At 34.1% G+C, this 20,659-nt stretch overlaps 2 protein-coding genes across 8 annotated transcripts in view; both read right to left on the bottom strand.

The window, feature by feature from the left end:
• Window positions 1-8,801: 8,801 nt before the first annotated feature.
• LOC123318544 lies at window positions 8,802-10,150 on the bottom strand. Its single transcript, XM_044905200.1, has 2 exons — window positions 9,658-10,150; window positions 8,802-9,547 (listed from the first exon to the last, which is right to left on the bottom strand). Exons 1-2 carry the CDS (start codon window positions 9,893-9,895, stop codon window positions 9,405-9,407), a joined length of 381 nt encoding a protein of 126 aa, XP_044761135.1. The 5' UTR covers window positions 9,896-10,150; the 3' UTR covers window positions 8,802-9,404.
• Window positions 10,151-13,284: 3,134 nt separating this feature from the next.
• LOC123318542 (LIM domain-binding protein 2) overlaps window positions 13,285-20,659 on the bottom strand; it is a 68,192-nt gene continuing 60,817 nt past the window's right edge. For all 7 annotated transcript variants that reach the window (XM_044905193.1, XM_044905195.1, XM_044905194.1 and 4 more), the window contains exons 8-9: window positions 18,940-19,067; window positions 13,285-16,064 (exon numbers count right to left, since the gene is read on the bottom strand). In XM_044905193.1, the coding sequence (XP_044761128.1) occupies window positions 15,807-16,064; window positions 18,940-19,067 (386 nt within the window). In that variant the 3' untranslated portion in view covers window positions 13,285-15,806. The remainder of the gene's footprint in view (window positions 16,065-18,939; window positions 19,068-20,659) is intronic.

Here is a 20,659-nt window from a genome sequence, read left to right as displayed (position 1 = left end):
CGTACGCCTACTATCATAGAATATGATGTATTTAATTATATTCTATAGTCTATAAGCACAGTAGCCTGAGGCCCCTGGGGGCGAGTTCCGATATTGCTCGTGTTACCCACCTTATATTAGTGTTCTGTGGTGTTACGGGCCGCATTGGAATAGTAGCTGAGCGAAATCCCTTCAAACTTCAACGGTTTCTTTTCAGTCGAAACTATGCTGATCTCGGCTTGTTAAAGCTGACCTTGAACATGAAATTATATGTTTTAAACCAAAAAACCAGAATATTTCAAGTTTATCATACGTTAAAGCATAGGGATTAGGACATAAGTTTATGATGGACTAACTCTATTTAAGCACTTTTCCGTCAATTTTTTTCTGATCATTCGAAAAAATTTTAGATTTGAAGGCTAGTTAATGCTGGTAAGTTTTATATACGAAGGCGAATTCTTGCGTGTTTGCAATTTTACATCCAAAACAACTGCAAAACTAAGGTTTTGTTTAAGTTGGCCGGTAAATTATTAATATAAAGAAAGGGTCTCTGCTAACCCTAATCCCTAAAACGGTTTTTGGCAAGTCCAAAAATAAAAAATCTAGATTTTAAGGCTAGTTTATACTGTTTTTTAACTTCCTCACGCGAGTTACGGACCAGCATATACTATACTTAAAATCTAAAATTTTTATGGCCAAAAACCTTTTAAGGGATTAGGGATTAGGGAATGAGTTACTGGCATGGGCGCCCGCAGGGAGGGTCATCCCCCCCCCTCCTGATATTCTGATCGCCTTATTGTTTTTCAGCACAACACCTTCAATATTATCCTTTGTTTTGTGAAACTCATTGGTCAGCTAGATATAAATCTTTGCGAGTTTTCGCTGAAAACTTTGAAACTATATTCAAAAAGAAATTCTTCAACAACAAAAAGAGCTGCTCAGTTATGGGCTGCAATAAACTATTTCACGTTTGTGGTTTGTTTAACGGTAGCAAGTAAATATTCAAATATATTAGAACCAATACCAAATACATAAGGTGTTTTTATCAATTTTGTAGATGTTCAACGTCACATAAATTTAATTACATATAGATATATGTGGAAAACATCGTTTCGATGATGCATGCTTCACAGAAATTTTTTCCAAAGCATCATCTATTGCTCAGAGTCTCGATATAGAGCGGTAGACAAATGTACAAATCTAATTTGAAGCATCTTCAGCTGAAGATTACTTCAAAAAATCTATATTCATCCAATATTTAGGTCATCTGATTTCAGCCCTTGAAACGTGATTCTCGAAAGAACATGAAATGCTTTTTTCCTTGTTCAATATTTTTCCCAAGAATTCAAAATTACTAGATATTGAATCTTTCACATCTAAGGTCGGCCATATGTATAACATTGAAGATTTCATGGAGCTCGTTGCAGCATTTCGGTCTTGACGATCATTTCATTGATTCCATCTTTTTGGAAATTTTTCGATAGTCACAGTTAGAGTAATTTTTCTGTCAATAAATCTAACCGTAGATGGAAATGTGATTCATACTCTGAAAGGGCAACTCCTCCACTTAAAAATCTGAAGATTTTATGGAGCTCGTTGCAGACGTTCAGTCTTGACGATCATTTAATGGATCCATCTTTTTGGAAATTTTTCGATAGTCACCTTTAGAGTAATTTTTCTCTCAATAAAACTAAACGTAGATGGAAATGTTACACATATTCTGAAAGAGCAACTCCTCTAGTTAAAAATCTGAAGATTTTATGGATCTCGATGCAGCCGTTCGGTCTTTATTTATTTATTTATTTATTTCTACAACAGGAACCTCAACAGAAAATCCAATAACAGAGTTTCACAATGATTACAATTTATGAAATAATTTCACACTCTATGATAAAAAACGTTAAAAAAAAATTTATACAAAGCATCGAGCCAACTACGAACAGACAATTTAGAAAAAAAAAAAACTGCACATCAAACAAAAATAAGAAGAGCCAAAATCAATCATTTTCGGAATCAAGACATGTAATTTCTGAACAGATATGTCGACAGCCTTTTTTTGAATGTTCCCAAACTAAGATTGAAAAGGTCAAGATCATTAATATGCCAGTTGTAAAACCGCATTATTCTAGGGAAAATCGAATGATAATAAAGATTAGTTCTAGATTTAGGGATCCAAAACAAACCTCTGTTACGACCAGGATACTGTGGTACATTTATAGTAAGTGAATACGCTAACGGATAACTGAAAAAATTATTTAATATCTTGTACAAGAACATAGCATCAAGCAGCGCCCTCCTTCCTTCCAGACTCAAAAATTTGTGTTCAATTAAGGAGCTTCCATAATCTCTAGGTGAATTGTTCGGATTAAATCTATAATTTAAGCTTTTGAAGAACTTTTTTTGAACACGTTCTATTCTGTTAATATACTTATGGTAGTGAGGATTCCAGATTTGGGTAGCATACTCCAAGCTGCTTCTTACGAGAGAAATATACAGTGTTTTTAATGTGAGGGCGTTCTTGAAATTTTTGGTGATTCTTAAAACAAAACCGAGCATCCCGAAACTCTTTCTAACCACCGCATCTATATGATGAGATTTTTTATCCAATAAAACCCCGAGATCTTTAACAATATCTACTCTTTCCAACTCGAGCCCGTCAAGAAAAAAAGAAGATTTGATAATATTTAGGTTTCTTGTGAAAGTGATATGCTGACATTTTTTCACATTCAACGGTCTTGGGACGATCATTTAATTTATTCCATCTTTTTGGACATTTTTCGATAGTCACCGTTAGAGTAATTTTTCTTGCGATAAAACTAACCGTAAATGGAAATGTGATACATATTCTGAAAGAGCAACTCCTCTAGTTAAAAATCTGAAGATTTTATGGAGCTCGATGCAGCCGTTCGGTCTTGACGATCGTTTAATTGATTCCATCTTTTTGGAAATTTTTCGATAGTCACCTTTAGAGTAATTTTTCTCTCAATAAAACTAACCGTAGATGGAAATGTGTAATTTTTCTCTCAATAAATCTAACCGTAAATGGAAATGTGATACATATTCTGAGAAATCTGAAGATTTTATGGAGCTCGATGCAGCCGTTCGGTCTTGACTAACCGTCACCGTTAGAGAAATTTTTCTTTCAATAAAGCTAACCGTAGATGATATTATGCCTCCCCTGAGAGAAATTTCAGCGGGCGCCCATGGTTACCGGCCAGCATAAGCCTACCCTAATTAGGATTAAGGGATTAAGGAATAAGTTAACAGCCAGCATATGTCAATCCAAGAAGATATAGAAAGGAAAAGCAATTCAGTTCAGCGCCTGTCGGAAGGTCGATTAATGTGATGACGTGTGTCTACTAGATGTTGGCCAGCTTGTGAGTATCTATTATGCACAAATAGAATCTCGTCTTAGATATGGAATCTGCTTGTGGGGCATCTCAACCAGAGCAAAAGATGTATTTGTTGCACAGAAGGCAATTTTGAGGTGCATTTTTAACATCCCTAGGAGAGAAACCTGCAGACTGGCTTTCAGGTCCGGCAATGTTTTGACGCTTGCCAGTCTATATATCTTTTTGAAGTTGCATGTTATATTTATTGCAACTCAGGCTCTTTCAAACGTAATGAAGAGATTCATAACGTGAATACACGACGAAAAGGATTAATTCATACCCAGGTTGCAAAATACAAGGTTGCTCAAAATGCTCCTAACTATATGGGACCGCGTATTTTCAATCATTTATCTGAGAATATTAGGTCAAGTTTAACGCTTAAGATGTTTAAGAGAAATTTCAAAGCATTTTTGTTACAAAAATGTTTTTATACTGTTCAGGATTTTTTTGACTGTCCTGTACCTACAGTAATATAATTTTTTATATTCTGTACTTATATTTCAATTTTAAGAGTTTTTGACGTTCCCGACACAATGTAATAATTATTGACTTGTGGGAAATAAAGATTTTGAATTTTTTGAATTTTGAATGTGATGACCGCTGTGAAGACCTTAATTGGCAGAACTGGGTTGGTAAGCAGTGGCGTAGTAAATGGTAAAGTTAAACCCAGAGACTTTCTCTATTATGATTAAACCTTAAACCTACGTAAAGAAAATTTATTCCTTTATTCTGATTGTTATGACTTGAGTCAGTTTTGTTCTGTGATTTTTATCACCTCGTTCTATTCCCTGTCGTAAGAGATTGATGACATATTGTAATTATCAGCATTAAATGTCGTTTCTCTTTTACAGGTAAGATTTTGTACATAATGTTATATCAAATGAATTATGTAAATAATAAAAACAAAAATCTCTTTTACAGAGAAACTCAGTTGTGCTTTTAATCAACTCATCCTGAAATAGTCTTATACCTATATAAATTTGTTGGTCCTCCCACTTCGTTTCTCGTTAAATTCCTCAAGAACAAAGATTATAGATCTATAATCAAAGATTATAGAGTTAGTCTATAATCTTTGCTCAAGAAAAGGATGCGCAATATGGAATCGAGAGTATTCGGGTCACTTGTCACTTCAGTATCGCCACACGCCACATTCATCTTGGTAACTAGTAGAAAGTTCCAATCGATTTTTTCTCATATTTTCAATTTTTTTTATCCCATAAGGCGACCACTCACGCCCGGCAGACGGGCGGTTTCAAGTTTTCGTAATAAAGTTGAACCAAAGTGCCAAACCAAACCTTTGGTAACTTATGAGGTAGTTGTTTTTGCTGCCAGCTCTCGGACTATAATGATTCGAAAGCAATACGATTCAATTCAATAATGTAAATTATTATGTTTGGGAAAAAAATGAAAGGACACCATGTCCCTTTTGGCACAACTATTGCATCCATAAACGCACAAAACACTTTCGATTTCGACATTTTGACTAATTTATCATCCATATTAATATAAAAATATATAAACCAAAACAATATAAATCACTGAATTCTCCAAACCAACTGTTTACTGTTTGTTTTATAAATGGACGATCTGAAAGCCAAGCTAAACAACTTTTTCAACCTACTTCTGGAGTTTTAAATTTTCGCCACCAGGTGGCCTGAAGATGAACTTGAATCGTTGATATAGACGTTCTGTGCCTACCACCCTGTCATCACCATTCCGATGGGCTTTGAACTGAGTTGGACCACCTTTGCTAAATCTTCTCGATTTTACTTACTTTAACCAAGATTTAGTCACATTGGAGGCGCAAGACCATAAATTTATGTCGTCAAGATACATTTTGTGAGGCCCTCTGGTGACGTAAGAGGACGTTTTCATGAAAAATATGAAAAAATTAAATATAAAATTTTCTACTTTTTGCCTTACTGAACTCATTTATGATCGAATCATGGTCCAGCTAGAATACTATATCCTACTTAGTTCAGAGAACAGCAAAAATTTCAACATAAATATTAACTGTTTCAAATGAACGCGCGACTATGTGCGATTGGACCCACACGTGGTGCAAGACTCTTAAGTCATGAGCATTCAGAATATCATATTCGCATCGAATCATGATCTATATACGCCAGTTTAATGAGTCTCAATTATTACCACTTTTTGAATATCCCTCCCTATTCAAGCATGAAATAATTTCATGGATTCATTCTCAAAATTGAGTGAATGTCAAATCGTTGATAAGCCAATCAAAGTTTTATGAAACCTGCTGGTGGACGTTAGTTAAGCTCAAGCGGAGCTTGATTCCTTATCAGTCAGTTTGTTTCAAATAGTCTTATATCTGAAGCCCGTTTGTAATGTAACAGCCGAGAATTCTCTAGAAAATGCAACTGAACAGTGAATTCTACCGAAAGTGCGTATGTAACGGCAAAGAATTCACGGCGCATAAATTCTCTAGAGAATTCTCGGCTGTTGCATACGGGCTTTATATAAGTCTTTTGGAAGATCAAATCGGCTCTTCTCAATCAACTCTTCGACTCTAGTCTAGTCTAGTCTAGTTCTATATGAAACTGTTAGAAAATGTACTCATATATGTTGAAAAGGAATATTTTAATGAACTTGTTTAGATTGCTACCGCCTCATAATATATGAGAATTGAGAATAGCAGAAATTTCCCGGATAGAACCAAAACACTCCGATTTAGACATGTCCACTCTTTTTATTGCATAAACCTTTGAAGCGAGGCAAACCGCGAGGCAGTAGGCGGTCGTCCACGTCGCCTACGCCTTCCGCCGCCTCTATGTCGGCAGAATATGGGAGTTGAAAAGGGAAAGGTATCGTACCTAGTCTAAAGCCTCCCTTGGAGAGTCCTCTTTCCGACAGTCAGAAAAAAATCAAAAGTCAGACATTCGAAAATCACACGAACTTCAATTTTATTAAAAAGTGGAATTAAGGTGGAAACACATTATTAAAACGCGACGCGACCCGATGAAACGTGATGCGTGTTGAGTCGAATCAAATGTATTGTTTTCTATAGACCAGAATCATACTATGAACACCCGACGCGACGCCACGCGCGTACAATTTACGCGTCAGCTCGCGTCGCGTGTGTTAATAATGTGTTTCCGCCTTTAATGTCTGTGAACTATTATGATCAATTAAAAAGTTAACGGCATGCCGACGATTATTGAATTTGTACAATTTTATTTATCAGTATACAGTGGCCACAACCGGTACTGTTACCCTATTAGAAATGCAGAAGTGTAATAAAAAAAATGTATTTTAACAACATACATTTATGGGCGAAATTTCAATCTGATGTCATTCGCCGTTTAGAAGTTATATATGCGGAGAAATTTTTTTAATTCTATCAACTTTGGAAGGATGTATCTCCCTCAATATGCATTTTGGGCCAGGAGTTTATTAATCAAAATATACTTATTTTGCAATGTTCTATCACCCCCAGAAAGCTCGGTACACATTTTTGACTCACCCTGTAGATACACCTCTCTCTCTTCTAAAGTGACGTAAGGCATCACCAGAGTGGCCCCGAGTACTTCGATCACCTATTGCGCCTTTCATATTAGTGTTATGTGCTCTCCACTATCGCGAACAATCAACAAAGCCCAATAAGGAACTGGAAAGCTTCGAACAGTAAGAGCCCCTCAATAAATCGTTACCATTCCAACAGGCGTTGGAAGGCGCTTCCCAGAGACAACTTTCCCTTTCTCTATGGCGTTTCCTTTATTTGAAATCTTCTTGATGCAGAGCTTGCTTAGACTATGTTATGTTATGTAGATCAAGAAGAAATATTATTCTTGTTCTATGTTATCCATAATATCAAAAATATATTTGATAGTAGGTATACATACGTAGTTCACAAGTTCACATAAAATAAGATAAAATGGTGCCGTGCAATAAATTTTTCTAACCTTACCTATTGTCTATACAACGCCACTGCACCTCCTTTGCTATGGGCATGGTCCGTATATACACTTTGATTTCTTTGGTTAGTAAGTGGGCGGTCCGTATATGTCGAATTCCTGACACTTCGTTGCATCTGTCACCAGAGTAACCGTACTAACCGCTCTGGTAACTCTCACAGAACACCCCCTTGACTTACTTTCACAGAACAGACCCTTGAACTTGACTTACTTTATGCTTACTTTATGGTAACTCTGTTACCATGGCTGTATTCGGGTTCGACCTTCGGACAGTCCGAGAATTGTTCTAAAACTGCGCAAAACTGTTGCGCCATAGTATCGAATCCTCTGCGCAGCTCTAGAACCATTCTCGGACTGTCCGAAAGCCGAACACGAAAACAGCTCAAATGTGTATATACGGACCATAAAGCCGTCTTTAAGATCTCTATAGCCGACTATGCCTATGTCTCCTTTTACCTATCCTGTGGGGTTACGATATTCCCGAACAGTTCTGGTCGTTCTATTGTTATTCGAATGCGACCAGTAACACCATCAATATCGGAACTCGCCTGTACCATCAATTTACGATGTTGCTATAGACCATATTAGTGAGGTTAGAATCACTCAATTGGCGGGAGATCCATATTCAAATTTTTTTACACTGGAATCGACTTTAAGATGGAATATCGCTAGCTAGAAGTAAATGTTAATATAAAGACATGCAAAATTGGGTGCCGCCATTATCAGAGGTTGTTTCCAAGTACATTTTACATCACAAAATACTTTCATATGTCCTAAAATCAAAATTGAAAACATTATTATACGGAATATATCCGTATGTCGTAGATCATTTCTGCTATACGTCAATGATGAACCGTAACAAGGAAAATGACATGCTACGCTTGCGCGTTAGAATGATATCAGCTTCAGAGGTTAGAAACGAAATGAAGCTACGACAAACTTCCATGGATCTTGCTGACCAATTTTATATTGACCCATTATTAAAAAAATATACCATTTTATTACGAAATTTTGTTTTCAACCTGTTAAGAAAGGATCATAGAACACATTCCAACAGAAATAAATCTTAAGAAACTCGCTAAAATATCCGAAAACAGGCGAGAAGTACGCGGCATTCTTAGTCCCATAAGAAATGCATAGGGAATTCAGGGACCAGATCCACGGATGGATCGCGATTCAAAATTCCCGCCTAACCTCACTAATATGGTCTATATAGAGTAAGATCCCAGAGCGACCAGACATAACTTATTACAGAGAATAGATGGGACACTGGCCTTCTATGAGATGAAATAATGTTTGGCGCTTTTCTATAGCGGATGCGATCCGTACTACAAGCAACCTAAGGAAACTGTATTATCAACAATACAGGAGTCTGTATTAGCGAGAAAAGGCGCGAAATTTCAAAACCGTTCGCACTACTGGGTCCGCGTAATATTTAGTTCAAGAAAGCTTGAACTATTTTAAAGGAAAGGATGCTGCTAAGGAAATAATATTAATAATTATAATAATAATGTTTATTTACATAATAATAATCATTACTTACATATTCGTGAAATTTCAATTAAACAAACATTTCCCACAAAGTGAAAATATTATGTACTTTCAACAAATTCAGAATAATATTTACCAGAAATATATAAAATTGTTATACATCGAACATTATCAGGTATATAAATAAACAAACATTGTTTTCCCACTAAGTGAAACCATCAATATGAATGAACAATTATGAACTTTCAAAGAATTTAAGTGAAATTACTCGCATTAAAAATTCAGAATAATATTTAAAATATATGTACAGGTTTTTTCAAGTAGACAGACATCTAATTACGTTCTTTCAACGAATTCAGAATAATATTTATAAGAAAAATATACAATTGGTATACATTGTACATTGCAAGTATAATAAACAAATATTGTTTTCCCACAAAGTGAAACCATCAATATAAATGAATAATAATTATCTTTTTATGTTTACCTTGACTGTCTGATTCCTCAATTGACATAAGATGAAATTATAAGTTGGTCCAGCGATATGCTAAGAAAGCGTTTGAAATCCACGAGATGAAATAATTTTTTTTGCATAAGCTAATTGTTACCTCAGACATTTATTTTGGTATTTAAGCTGACTCATCCTAGCATTGCACTCTTTCAACATTGAGTACATTATTTTTTCTTTCGCAGTTAGTTGTGAAATCCTAGTGTACTGCAACCTCGTCAAAATTGACTTTCTAACCCCTAAAACAAAAAATATTCTATGTAACAATTGATCACCTGAAAATTTGATGAGGAAAATTGATTTCCTTATTTTCAAAAATCAATGAAAAATGAAAAAAATTGTTACTAACCTTTTGAATTTTTTTTCTTATTCATCATCGAGTCAGATTGTGGTTCTTGTATGTCCAGCTTGGTAAAATGTGGATGACACACGTAATATCTATTGTGAATCTGTTCATCGGATAATTCTTGCCAATTTTGTGGATTAATAACTTCTAACCAAGTTTTAAAAATACTTGGATTGGCTTTGGGGAAACGATGTCTTTGGCTTACTCGGTCCATACATCCAGGTACACAACAATTGTTCATTTTTAAAAGGTATAAATTAGCTTACAAATCACTAATACCTACAACGTCCACTAATAATACAACATTTTTTAACAGAAAAGAACGAACTTAACCTCTCAACTTCTGAACTGAAGCCATGCTTGAATCGCACCTAGCGGGCCTAGCGGCTGAACAATAAACTAACTGCGAATGTAGCGCCACCAAGCGGTTGCGATCCTCACTAAAAACATCAATTGTGGTGGGGGTTAAGAGGTGTCCCATCTATTCTCTGTAATCTGTGGTGTGAGCGCAAGCGCACTATCACTATGCATGCGTTTCAGAGTTAGACCAAAGAGTAACCAACTCTTACTTACTCTTTGGCGTATGGTCCGTATATACACATTTGGTAACCGAAAGTTACCAGAGCGGTTACTCTGGTGACTGATATTGAACCAAATTGACAGGAATTCGACATATACGGACCGCCCACTTACTAACCAGAAGTAACCAAAGTGTATATACGGACCACAGCCTTGGTGAGACTATGGTAACTCGGTTCCCTTTCACAATCTGTTTGGAGTCCCTTTACGGTAATACCACAGAGAAAGTCTCTGGGTAATACATTGCTCGCACATGGCACATACACATACCTAAGAGTATCAACTCTTGTACATACACAATAAACTAACTCCCTTGTTAATTCAGATACAATGGGGTAGTTCTTTCTTTCGAATTCTTAAATAGTTAATGGACAGGCATGTCTCTTATTAAAAGAATAATTTTTTTATATTTTCGTAGATGATGCCAGGTTTTGCAACAATCGATTGCAGTACATTACAGTCTCGATTAGCCGAAATAATGTGGACCAAAGTGATTTCGGATGATCGAAATTTTGGTTAGTGTAAATTTTATGGAAAATAGTAGTTTAGGATGCCTGTATCATAAGATCGAGAAGAAAATGAGTTAAGTTCATTTATTTTTTGTGCAGCTTCAAAGCGTCTGGCAAGAGTTTTGGCCCATGGAAAGTGTCTGTCACTTTTAATATAACTTCAGAATAATATTTTTTAAAACATATAAAAAAATCAGCCATGTGAAAATAAGTTAAGTAACACTTATTTTTAGTTACCTTTGCCACCTGGTATCTGCCCAGGTGTCACTAGGCAAGCTCCACAAGTTCGCAGGTATTCAAAGCACATGAGACTCTACTGAGATCCTAAAGTTTCATCTGTGTGAAAATAAGTTATGTCTTGTCGCTCTGGGATCTTGGACTAATAAGGCATTTTATCCACCGGTACAGCTGTTGAGTTAAGGTTATATTAGTGTGTTACTGCGTTTATTTATTAGTGTTTGCGTTCACAAACTTACTCCGAGACTCGGAGAGCATACTCCGAGGAATATAAATGTACGTAAGTTTGTGAACGCAACCAGTGTGTAACTGTGTTAACAGGATTCAAGCGGTCACGCCTGTCCACCAGCCTTTGGGTTGGTGCAAGAGAGGACAGGGAAAGGTAGAGCGAGCTGCTCTGGTGCTTCTAGCCCAAACCCAAATGAACGCATCGGTGTTCGAGCGAGATGCACATCAAACGGTCAAAAAAAGCAGCAAATGTGTCTTACTGATCTTACATCTTCCCATAATTACTGGAATTCAAGTTATACATTCTTATCTCATTGCTTCAAAATTGATTTGGTTCGCAAATTTTTTTGTTATAAATAAGAAGCGAAATTAATGACTCTAAAGGGGCCATCAATTCATTATATTTTTGTCTGGGTTACAGTTGTGTTGCTCTGACGAAGTCAAATGAGACCAACAAAGATTATAGAGTTGACTCTATAATATTTCTCTCTATTAGTTCTTTTAGGAACTACTATATTCTCATATCGCAAATATTTTATTTGGATGCAGGAGAATTTTGATTATACAGTAAAACTTGGAAAAATCCACTTTCTGGCAATTGTAATATAAAACGCCAAGCTATGTTTAAAATTGCACTGACTAATTTCGAAGTGATTGAGAATTCACTTATTTGATGTAAAGCACATGGAATTGAATTGTGCTGTAGGCGTTTCAGTAGATACACTGAATTTTATAAAAATATGAAATACATTACTTACTTCTTTCAAGGCCACTCGGTGTCACTATATTGTTGCCGGAACGGTTCTATAATAGATATTTGTACGTTAGTACTACATTTCCTAAGGCTGAATTCGGGTTCGACTTTTGGACGGTTCGAGAATTGTTCTAAAACTGCGCAAAACTGTTGCGCCCTAGTATCGAATCCTCTGCGCAGTTCTAGAACCATTCTAGGACTGTCCGAAAGCCGAACCCGAATACAGCTTATTATTACATCAAAGTCCAGGTACAAAATGAATCTTTTCCAGAACAATGAGTTCATAAAAAAAAAGTTTAGTATGGAATTTATTTCATTATTTATACCGACGCCGTTAGATGGCGCTGTATACATCGAGCTCATGTTTGATAAAGTTACTGTACGAGCATTTGAAGCTTAGCAAGTCAATTTATTTTTTTTTCCAACAAGGAGTTCATGTATGAATGCCTTATGAAAAACTCTTCCTGCAAAGCAGAAGGGTGCAGTTAAAGAAGATACAGCATATGCTATATCTTCACAGGTACAGTTAGCAAAAAAATAAAATCATAAAAAATGAAGTCTTAATGCTGATTTTTTTCATTTAAATCATACAGGGTGAGTCTTTGACTCATAAAATATTTTAACAGTAAATTCTTGAGGTAAAAAAAAACACTTTTTCTGCACCAATATTATCCGATTCGGCCCTGATAAAAAGATATACCCAAGTTTTCATAATGAGCTGTGCCGTTCCTGGAAAAACAAAATTACCTTCAGAATAACTAGCTAAATCTGTGACACCACACATCAGTGGATCTTTCAAACATACTTGTATTCAGCCAAAGTACCCAATTTTTGAACATCAAATTAGTTGAAAACGGCGCATTATACGAGAAAATATGAATTTTATTTTACGAAACGTTCAAATATTCGTTAGATAGCGCCCAACTTAGTTTCAAGAGTTGGGTTCTTTGAATTTTTAGCATTTTTATGGTATGTAATGGTTATAATAAGAAAACTGGAAGGCCGTGGGTGATATCTTGTGTTCGAAAAAGATTAATCAAATAAATGAAAAACTATATTCCGAAATTCATTTCATTCGATGAAACGGTTTGTGAGAACTAAAAATAACATTTTTTCATGGGTTTTCAACAACCTGTTCCATCTTTTAAACCGAGCCGATCTGCAAATCAACTTTCGAAATATTTGTATGAGTCTAAGACTCACCCTACATATTTAATCTGAAAACAAACACCTATCATAACCGTAAAGTTATTAGTTCTTTTAACATCAATTTATGCCCAAGATCGATTAGATACTGAAATAGAGGAATAAAACGATGATAGATCATTTTTTGTAGGTGTTGTATTTGTGAGGTTGCAGTAGGTTCTGTACTGAGTACAACATCTTTTACACATGAGATTACAATTGATAGTTGAAATAAACCAAATTGGAACAAGTAAACACACATAACTACTAACAAGAGAGTTGTAAAAACACATTTACACAGATGGAAATGAGACTTAATGACATTACCGCAGCCTCAATTTTCATATTTTTATTTTTCAATCACTTGTTACAATTAAAACTTTCATTCTAACACCAATACAAAAAATTTCGACCATTCATTATAAAAAAAAATATTTATAAAATACCCCATCCTCATTCACACTATATAAAGAATACGAAATAGGGAATCTATCAACAGAGACATAACATTTAAGCAGAAAAATTGATTATTTCTCAAGTTATGTTCTATACAATATCAACATGGAAAAAATACTGGAGGATTAAAACTTTTTTTCCGAAAATATTCAATTATTATTACCCAAAAAATGAAATTAACGCTACTTATTACTTCCATAAAGAAGAGGAATGAAACAGTTTTTTTATATTGAACAGACCTAAAGTTGAACTGTACATACTACAGATATATTTGATTTAAAGTAATAATAACTTTTTTTTATAAATTTTCAACATTTTTTCCCAGTTGTCTTTCAGAAGGACAAAATTTTTTCAATGTTGCTATGTAGATATCATAACTAACCATTTCCAATATTTTTGGCAATTTAATTTTTTCTACTTTTTCTTGAAAATTGATTGCAATTTCACTTAAAAGCTTAAAACTCTGTCGAAATTTTCCCCATATACAACGGAATAAACTGTTGAAATTAATAACTTACATTTTTCCTTGCGAACATAATATTTATATGTATGTTTTACAATTTTAATTTAGCTTCGACTATACAAAATTGATCCTAAAACGGGAAATATTCTTCAAATGAAGAAATTCTCGTCCTTTCACTTGAAATTACTTTGTCTGAGATACTTGAATGAAAATAAGTAATTAACCTATTCAAATCTTCAAGAAACTCTTTTGGAATTAAAAAGAGGCTTTGATCACTAATCAAATAGATCAATCTACCCGTTCATTGTGTCGCACCTGACAATTAAATTAAAATTGTTTGAATCAATAATTTACAGTGTTTACATAAAAAGGTAAATATTTATAGAATATTTTCTCCAATAAACAACTTGAAAACGGATTAAAAAAAACTTTATCATTCCATTTTACAAATTAATTGTCTGGTGCAAGATGATTCAGTTTCAAGTGTTTCAGACTTTAAAACTTAAAAAATAGCTTGTTTACAACTCATTACTTGCTCCATATCTAAAGGACTGCTTGAAGTTACTGTACAAATGAGCTTCCCTATCTGAAAATTCAGAATTTCAACAGAGGTACCAGAAACAGACCGTTCTTTATATGACTGAACTGATAAAATTGCACTGAGACGTGTGCATTGCTCTTTATTGTACCTGAATGAAAATACTCCTCTCCATTTTTTTGGTCCTTGCAGATACTTTCTGTACAGATACAATAAGCACCAACGATTTAATCTGTAACACTTCTTTCACTGCTTATGTATCACTGATAAGAAAACCATATGCACATTGTATTCTTTTTCCACTCGAATAGTTCAACACTGGGTTTTTACCAATAAGATCTTCCCTTCAAAGGTAACATAAAACGAGTCTATTTTCTCTTTTATTTTTCGTAATATCCTGATAAATCTTTCCTTGTAACTATGTCAAAAGGTGATGGTTTTTAGACTGTAGATGATGCCTTCCTACAACATTTTTTCATTCGAACTGACCTGTTTGTAAATAGTCTAAGATCCCAATTGAAATTAATCAAGGTATACTTAATGTATGTTTTTTGAATGGAGAGATTTCTCGAGATTACTTCAAAATCGAACGAAGCTTTTCTGTGATTTTTGTCAAGTTTTAATGGTAGGCACATAAACTGACCTTTTTTAAATTAGGTTTAATAGGAAGGGAAATTTTGTGATTTGCATTGGAAAAACTTCAGAATAAAAGATGACACACCATCAAGTTTGTCTACTTTTCTTTTGCCTATTCCCAATTGTAAGGTAATGGGTAAAATTCAATTATGAATCCTTATTTCCTGTTAATTGAGTCATGATGTGTCAAAATAAAGGAATTTAATCGTGAAGACAATTAATTCAGAAAAAGGGACTAGACTTGCAACCTAAGTATGATTGGTAAATCTTTAAAAATATCTATTTGTTATTGCAAACAATATATATGTTTATCAGGAAAGTTTCGTAAGACTATTACTTCCACAGGCCTAAGTTCGATATAGAATCCAAATTCGATGGCGGCTGTTCTAACTGATATAAAACTTATAGAATTTCTGTCATACATCTTGGATCAAGTTCATCAAGAGTATTAGAAAATGAAACTTATTGTTAAGAGGAAAGTTTATTCAGGGGTGGAAGGAAGTTGTATTAGAATAATTTGAACCTTTGAAGAAACTGAAACTCTAGAACCTTGTCCATGTCCTAACATCACTGACTGACTGCAGGTGACTTTTTATCAGAGTCCTGATTAGGAGTGGTTCCTTGGGGGGGGCCGCCTCGATCTCCGACGCTAGCGCCCCAAGAGTTCGAGCCGGGCATCGGCGAATCCGCATGGAAACCATGATTATCATGCTCCAGCGAGTTGGCTGCATCGTACTGGGTATTCTCCAATCGTGTTATAAGCCGCTCATCTTCGTCTCCAAATTCTCCTCCCATGAGCGACGGTTCACCCACTACCATCACATCCTGGAAAAATACAGAAAAATCGTCCAATTACAAAGTTATCAACAAATCATATGCCTGGGCTGAAGGACCTCAGGTTGATGGCCATTAAAATAAACTTTTTCTCTCTCTCTTATGCCTGAATGAAAATAAATCAAAATTGTGTTATCAAACAATTAACCAACTTAGGTTTCTCTAAGAGGGCATATAAAGAGTGAGTAAAAAAGTAACATGCAAAATAATTCATATCCTCGGTATTGCATATTTTGTAGAGTAATATTTGAATAGGTAAATTTTACCTAACTGTCATGTATAATTGAGGATTTTCTGAATGTCAAAATCGTAGGGTAGTAGTTGATGGAAGATGAAACAACGCTTTAATAAAATGTTCGTTTATTTTTGTATTTGTGATTTTCATTTAATCAATACCCTATGAAACAGGCATATTTTCGATAAAATGTACAGTGCATCCCATTTTGGGTGAGACAGCCAGGTTTCTCGCTTCTCGCTCGTATGATTTTGAAGATACTGATGATTATTTTCAAAAGAACACCCTATATTTTATTACTTCGTTGAATTCGTTATTTTTTTTCCTTCAAAATGTTGTTATGATAATATTATACAGGTATGATGCTCAGAAATGCTGAAAAACACTAAAACATCACATAATGATAATTTTTTGTTAGTGAGCCATGAATTTTCCAAGTTTCAAGAAGAGAATTATTACTTTTGATTATTAAAAGTAATAGGTCATGGATGATAAAATAGTTATTTGTGCAACCAGTTGGGAAAAGCATTATTTTTCTTAATCAGCGTATTTCTGCTTATCTCATCTTCTCGTCTCACTTCGCTCGTTGCGCAAAAGATCGCGAAATTCGAAAAATAGTTTTTCCCAACGTGTTTACAGAATATTCTTTTAAATTTTGAATAGGATGTTACTATGAATTCAAATTAAAAGTACCAAAAACTTTTTCACTCCGTAACTATGAAAGCAAGTATCGTTTCATAGTTTCATCATAAGTTGCGAAATATTTTACTTTGCGTAACTGGTTACGAAAAGTAAAGCGGTTCAAAACATCAATGAGTTTCAAAAAGTGTCACTTTATATGTCAAAATTAGCAAAACATCCTTGTTGTTATTATGGCTACTATGCATTTGGAAGTATTGTTTTATCAAGTAGGTATTGGAGAGAAAAATCAAATCGAATCGAGCTGTCATCGCTATGAATTATTATTGTCTTTCAGACACAACAGTCTCGAAGAACTTCGTGCATCAACAGAGGCAGCTTCCCAGGATTCACAAAACCGCCCTTTTTTAATATTAAATGCACTCAGCCATATTAAAAAGGTTTGTCAATTATGTATTAGGGAAAATGGACAGCAATTTGAACAGTTTTATTAGTAAGATACTATGCAATGCTGGAAATTTGTTTCAATGATAAATATTTTATTTGGTATTTCTTCTGTATCTAATTTGTTTTATGATTTTATTGATTTTATCTAGGTTTCGTTTGTCGTTTTGGTAATTATTGTATTATCTTTGTTCGCTTACTATCCTATAAGTAAAAATTACAAATGAAAATTATCCAAATGATTCATTTTTTATATGGGAAATCCATGGCATACTAACAAAAATCATCATTATATGATGTTTTAGTGTTTCTTAGCATTTCTGAACATCTTACCTACATAATATTATACATCATTTCGAAGGGAAAAAAATAACGAATTCAACGAAGTAATAAAATACAGGGTATTCCATTGAAAAAAATATAAGTTTGTGTCGTATCTTCAAAATCACACTCCGAAAAAAAATATTGAGAACGCCCCTGGATTTTACGCAGTATTCTGTATCAGACGTAGTTTTTAGCTCAGCATTATTTCTAATAACTTCGGAGATAAAGGAAGGGTCCGAAAAGTATCAATTTCCAAAATCGCACTATATCTCATAAACAGAAACAGTTATGCAAAATCTGATTAGGACAACTTGAGTTTCGCAAAAAAGTAGGACAGGAACGTAAAAACCGCAAGGCTCTATCTTAAATAGCAAGCAAGTAACCTGGCTGTCTCACCCAAAATGGGATACACTTTACTTAAATCACTACTAAAAATCGCAGACCTAAAACACACGAAAAAAGTAAAAATTCGATTTAGATAAGTACAACCCAACAAAAGTTGAAAAAAATATCCCATCCCAACCATTTTCAGCAACAAATATCAATCCATTTCTGGCAGGAGTAGCGTAATATGAAATAAAACGTGAAATGGTCAAGCATTATTCTACAAATAGAAAATACTAAAGATATTAATATTTCGGATTATTTTCCCACGACAGGTCAAGGTAATGAAATTTTTTTTCATCTTAGTATGTAATAGTAGGAATTTATTTTATCAAAAGGTTCAAAGGGCTATATGCCTTTTTTCATCTCATTCTGAAGAATTGAGATTATTGAAAAAATAATACGGTCAGTTCCAGTATCTCAATGAGACGTTTGAAATTAGACATAAAAAGAAATATTAAATTGATTGGCCGATGTTTGACGATAATCCATAAATTGAACGCAAAACAAATTATATGATGATGTAAAAATTTTGAGAACGTGACTTGATTTCAGAATTACATTGATGTTCGTGTTAACATTAAACCGAATATAATTCAGGTAGAAAAAAGTAATTAACGTGAATTATAGGGCACTCTTCTTCATTGCTTATGTGTTCACCGTGTAGGTTATTTGATTTCAATAAATTGACTAGTTGTTGACTGACGTGAAATGCATTGAATGAAAAATTTGTTATAGGATTTACTTTGCATTTTCCAGAACTTTGGATTCATGGAAATAGACCAACAAATCCTATATTAATTGTACTCTTGATGTAATTGATTTGAAATGCACACGTACCTGGGACGCTAGGGAAAAATTCGGCCCGGGAGATCGTTTTTTATTTGGCGTTGGTGCTGAGTTGTTTGCTGCGCCCCCTGAGTTTGAACCTTTGCGTTTTCTTCTTTTATTAGCAGGTCTCTGAGATTCTGTAAAAAACAAAGATTAGAAATTGTTTGGAGGTGGTTTGAGCATAAATATGCAAACCTATTTTTTTTACTAAAACGATTTGCGAAATATTTGAATAAACTATGCAGTTTTGAAAGTAATAGAAACAACAGTAATACCCATGAAAGACGCTCTCAGTATACTATAAAAATTTTTATATCTACAGAGAGGTAACAGAAATGAATGGACAAACGAAGTTATGAGTAGAGTTTCCTCCCTTTGATGTGTGTTTCAACTTTTTTGCTATTCAAGCACGAAAGCCCCATGAGAAACTTAACTTATTCAGTTGAAATCACAGTGATAAAGTAGTTGAACTGGCAGATTTACCTTCGCAAACCAAAGATGCTATTACAATATCTAGAAATTTGTAGCGGTTTATAAAACTTATTGCAATGTAAATCAAGCTAAGTTTGTAAAAGTTCAAATGTTGAAAAAAAAATAAAATATGAATGCAGATTATAGTTGCTTGAGAAAAAGTTTTGATATCTTTAAAATCATCGTAATTCACACTCAACTGTTTTTTTCTCAAAAACAGCCCAAAACACTTACAACAAAAATGATGTAATTAATACACACATATGAAGCGTCATTTGTGAAAACGAAATAGAGTTGGCATGATACGCCATGCCATCATAATAATACTCCATTTGAAAACTATTTCTTGAATGAACAATAACAGTGTTATGCAAGTTACTACTTTTTCGAATTATATTTTCATTCATTTCGGTTTGACCTCAAATTAATTTTTAATAAGTTATCTCACACTTCTGGATTTTTTTATTTAGAAAATCAAGGGTATTATTTTTTATCAGTGGCGTAAATTTCTCATGTTATTGAACCTTTTTCTGTTCAATTTTGGGATGAAAATGTAACCAAAATATTTCCCAAGTAACTTCATTTTTCATATACCAATGAATAAATGGAACGAAAGGGCATGGCTAATGTGTTTTCAGGTGAAGGAAGGACAAGAAATATCTCATCCTGACGAGATGAGACAGTAAAGTGGCCACCATTTTAAATTCTACTGCTTCGCTCTTCGAAAAAATATTTTCCGTATACATATTTATGAAAATATAGATCCAATCATGTTTAAATATAGTAGGTATTTTCATACATTGTATGAGCTAATTCGATAAAAACTAATATAACGTGGCTTCTTTTGTTCAATAATAGTGGCGCATGCAATGGCGTATTTGTGTGCCTTCCAATTTTGTTTGATAGTTGTTGTTTTTTTATTACTTCATGGACATATGGAATTATTAGATCTTCTGGATTTTTTGACTGATATTTGTATAATAGCTACATTTGATTTGCTTGTGCATCCTCAAATCTTTATTCCATACGTCCATATTGATAGTTTAGTCATTGAACTCAATAAAGTACAGCAATACTTCGTTTTCCAATGAGATTTTTCTGATTTTCAGACAATCTCATGAAATCCTGAACATTTTATGGTTTTCTCTTTCGGTATTATTTTATTATTTATGCGGATTTATGGGTATGTTTTTTTCCTCAAGATGAAGTCGTTTCACTTGGATTTTTCTCCATTGATTTAAATCTTTCATTTTTTGCT

The sequence above is a fragment of the Coccinella septempunctata genome, chromosome 8 (assembly GCF_907165205.1).
Source record: "Coccinella septempunctata chromosome 8, icCocSept1.1, whole genome shotgun sequence".
Lineage (NCBI taxonomy): Eukaryota > Metazoa > Arthropoda > Insecta > Coleoptera > Coccinellidae > Coccinella > Coccinella septempunctata.
Note: the sequence above shows the minus strand (reverse complement) of the source record. Positions and strands in the feature narration are given on the sequence as shown.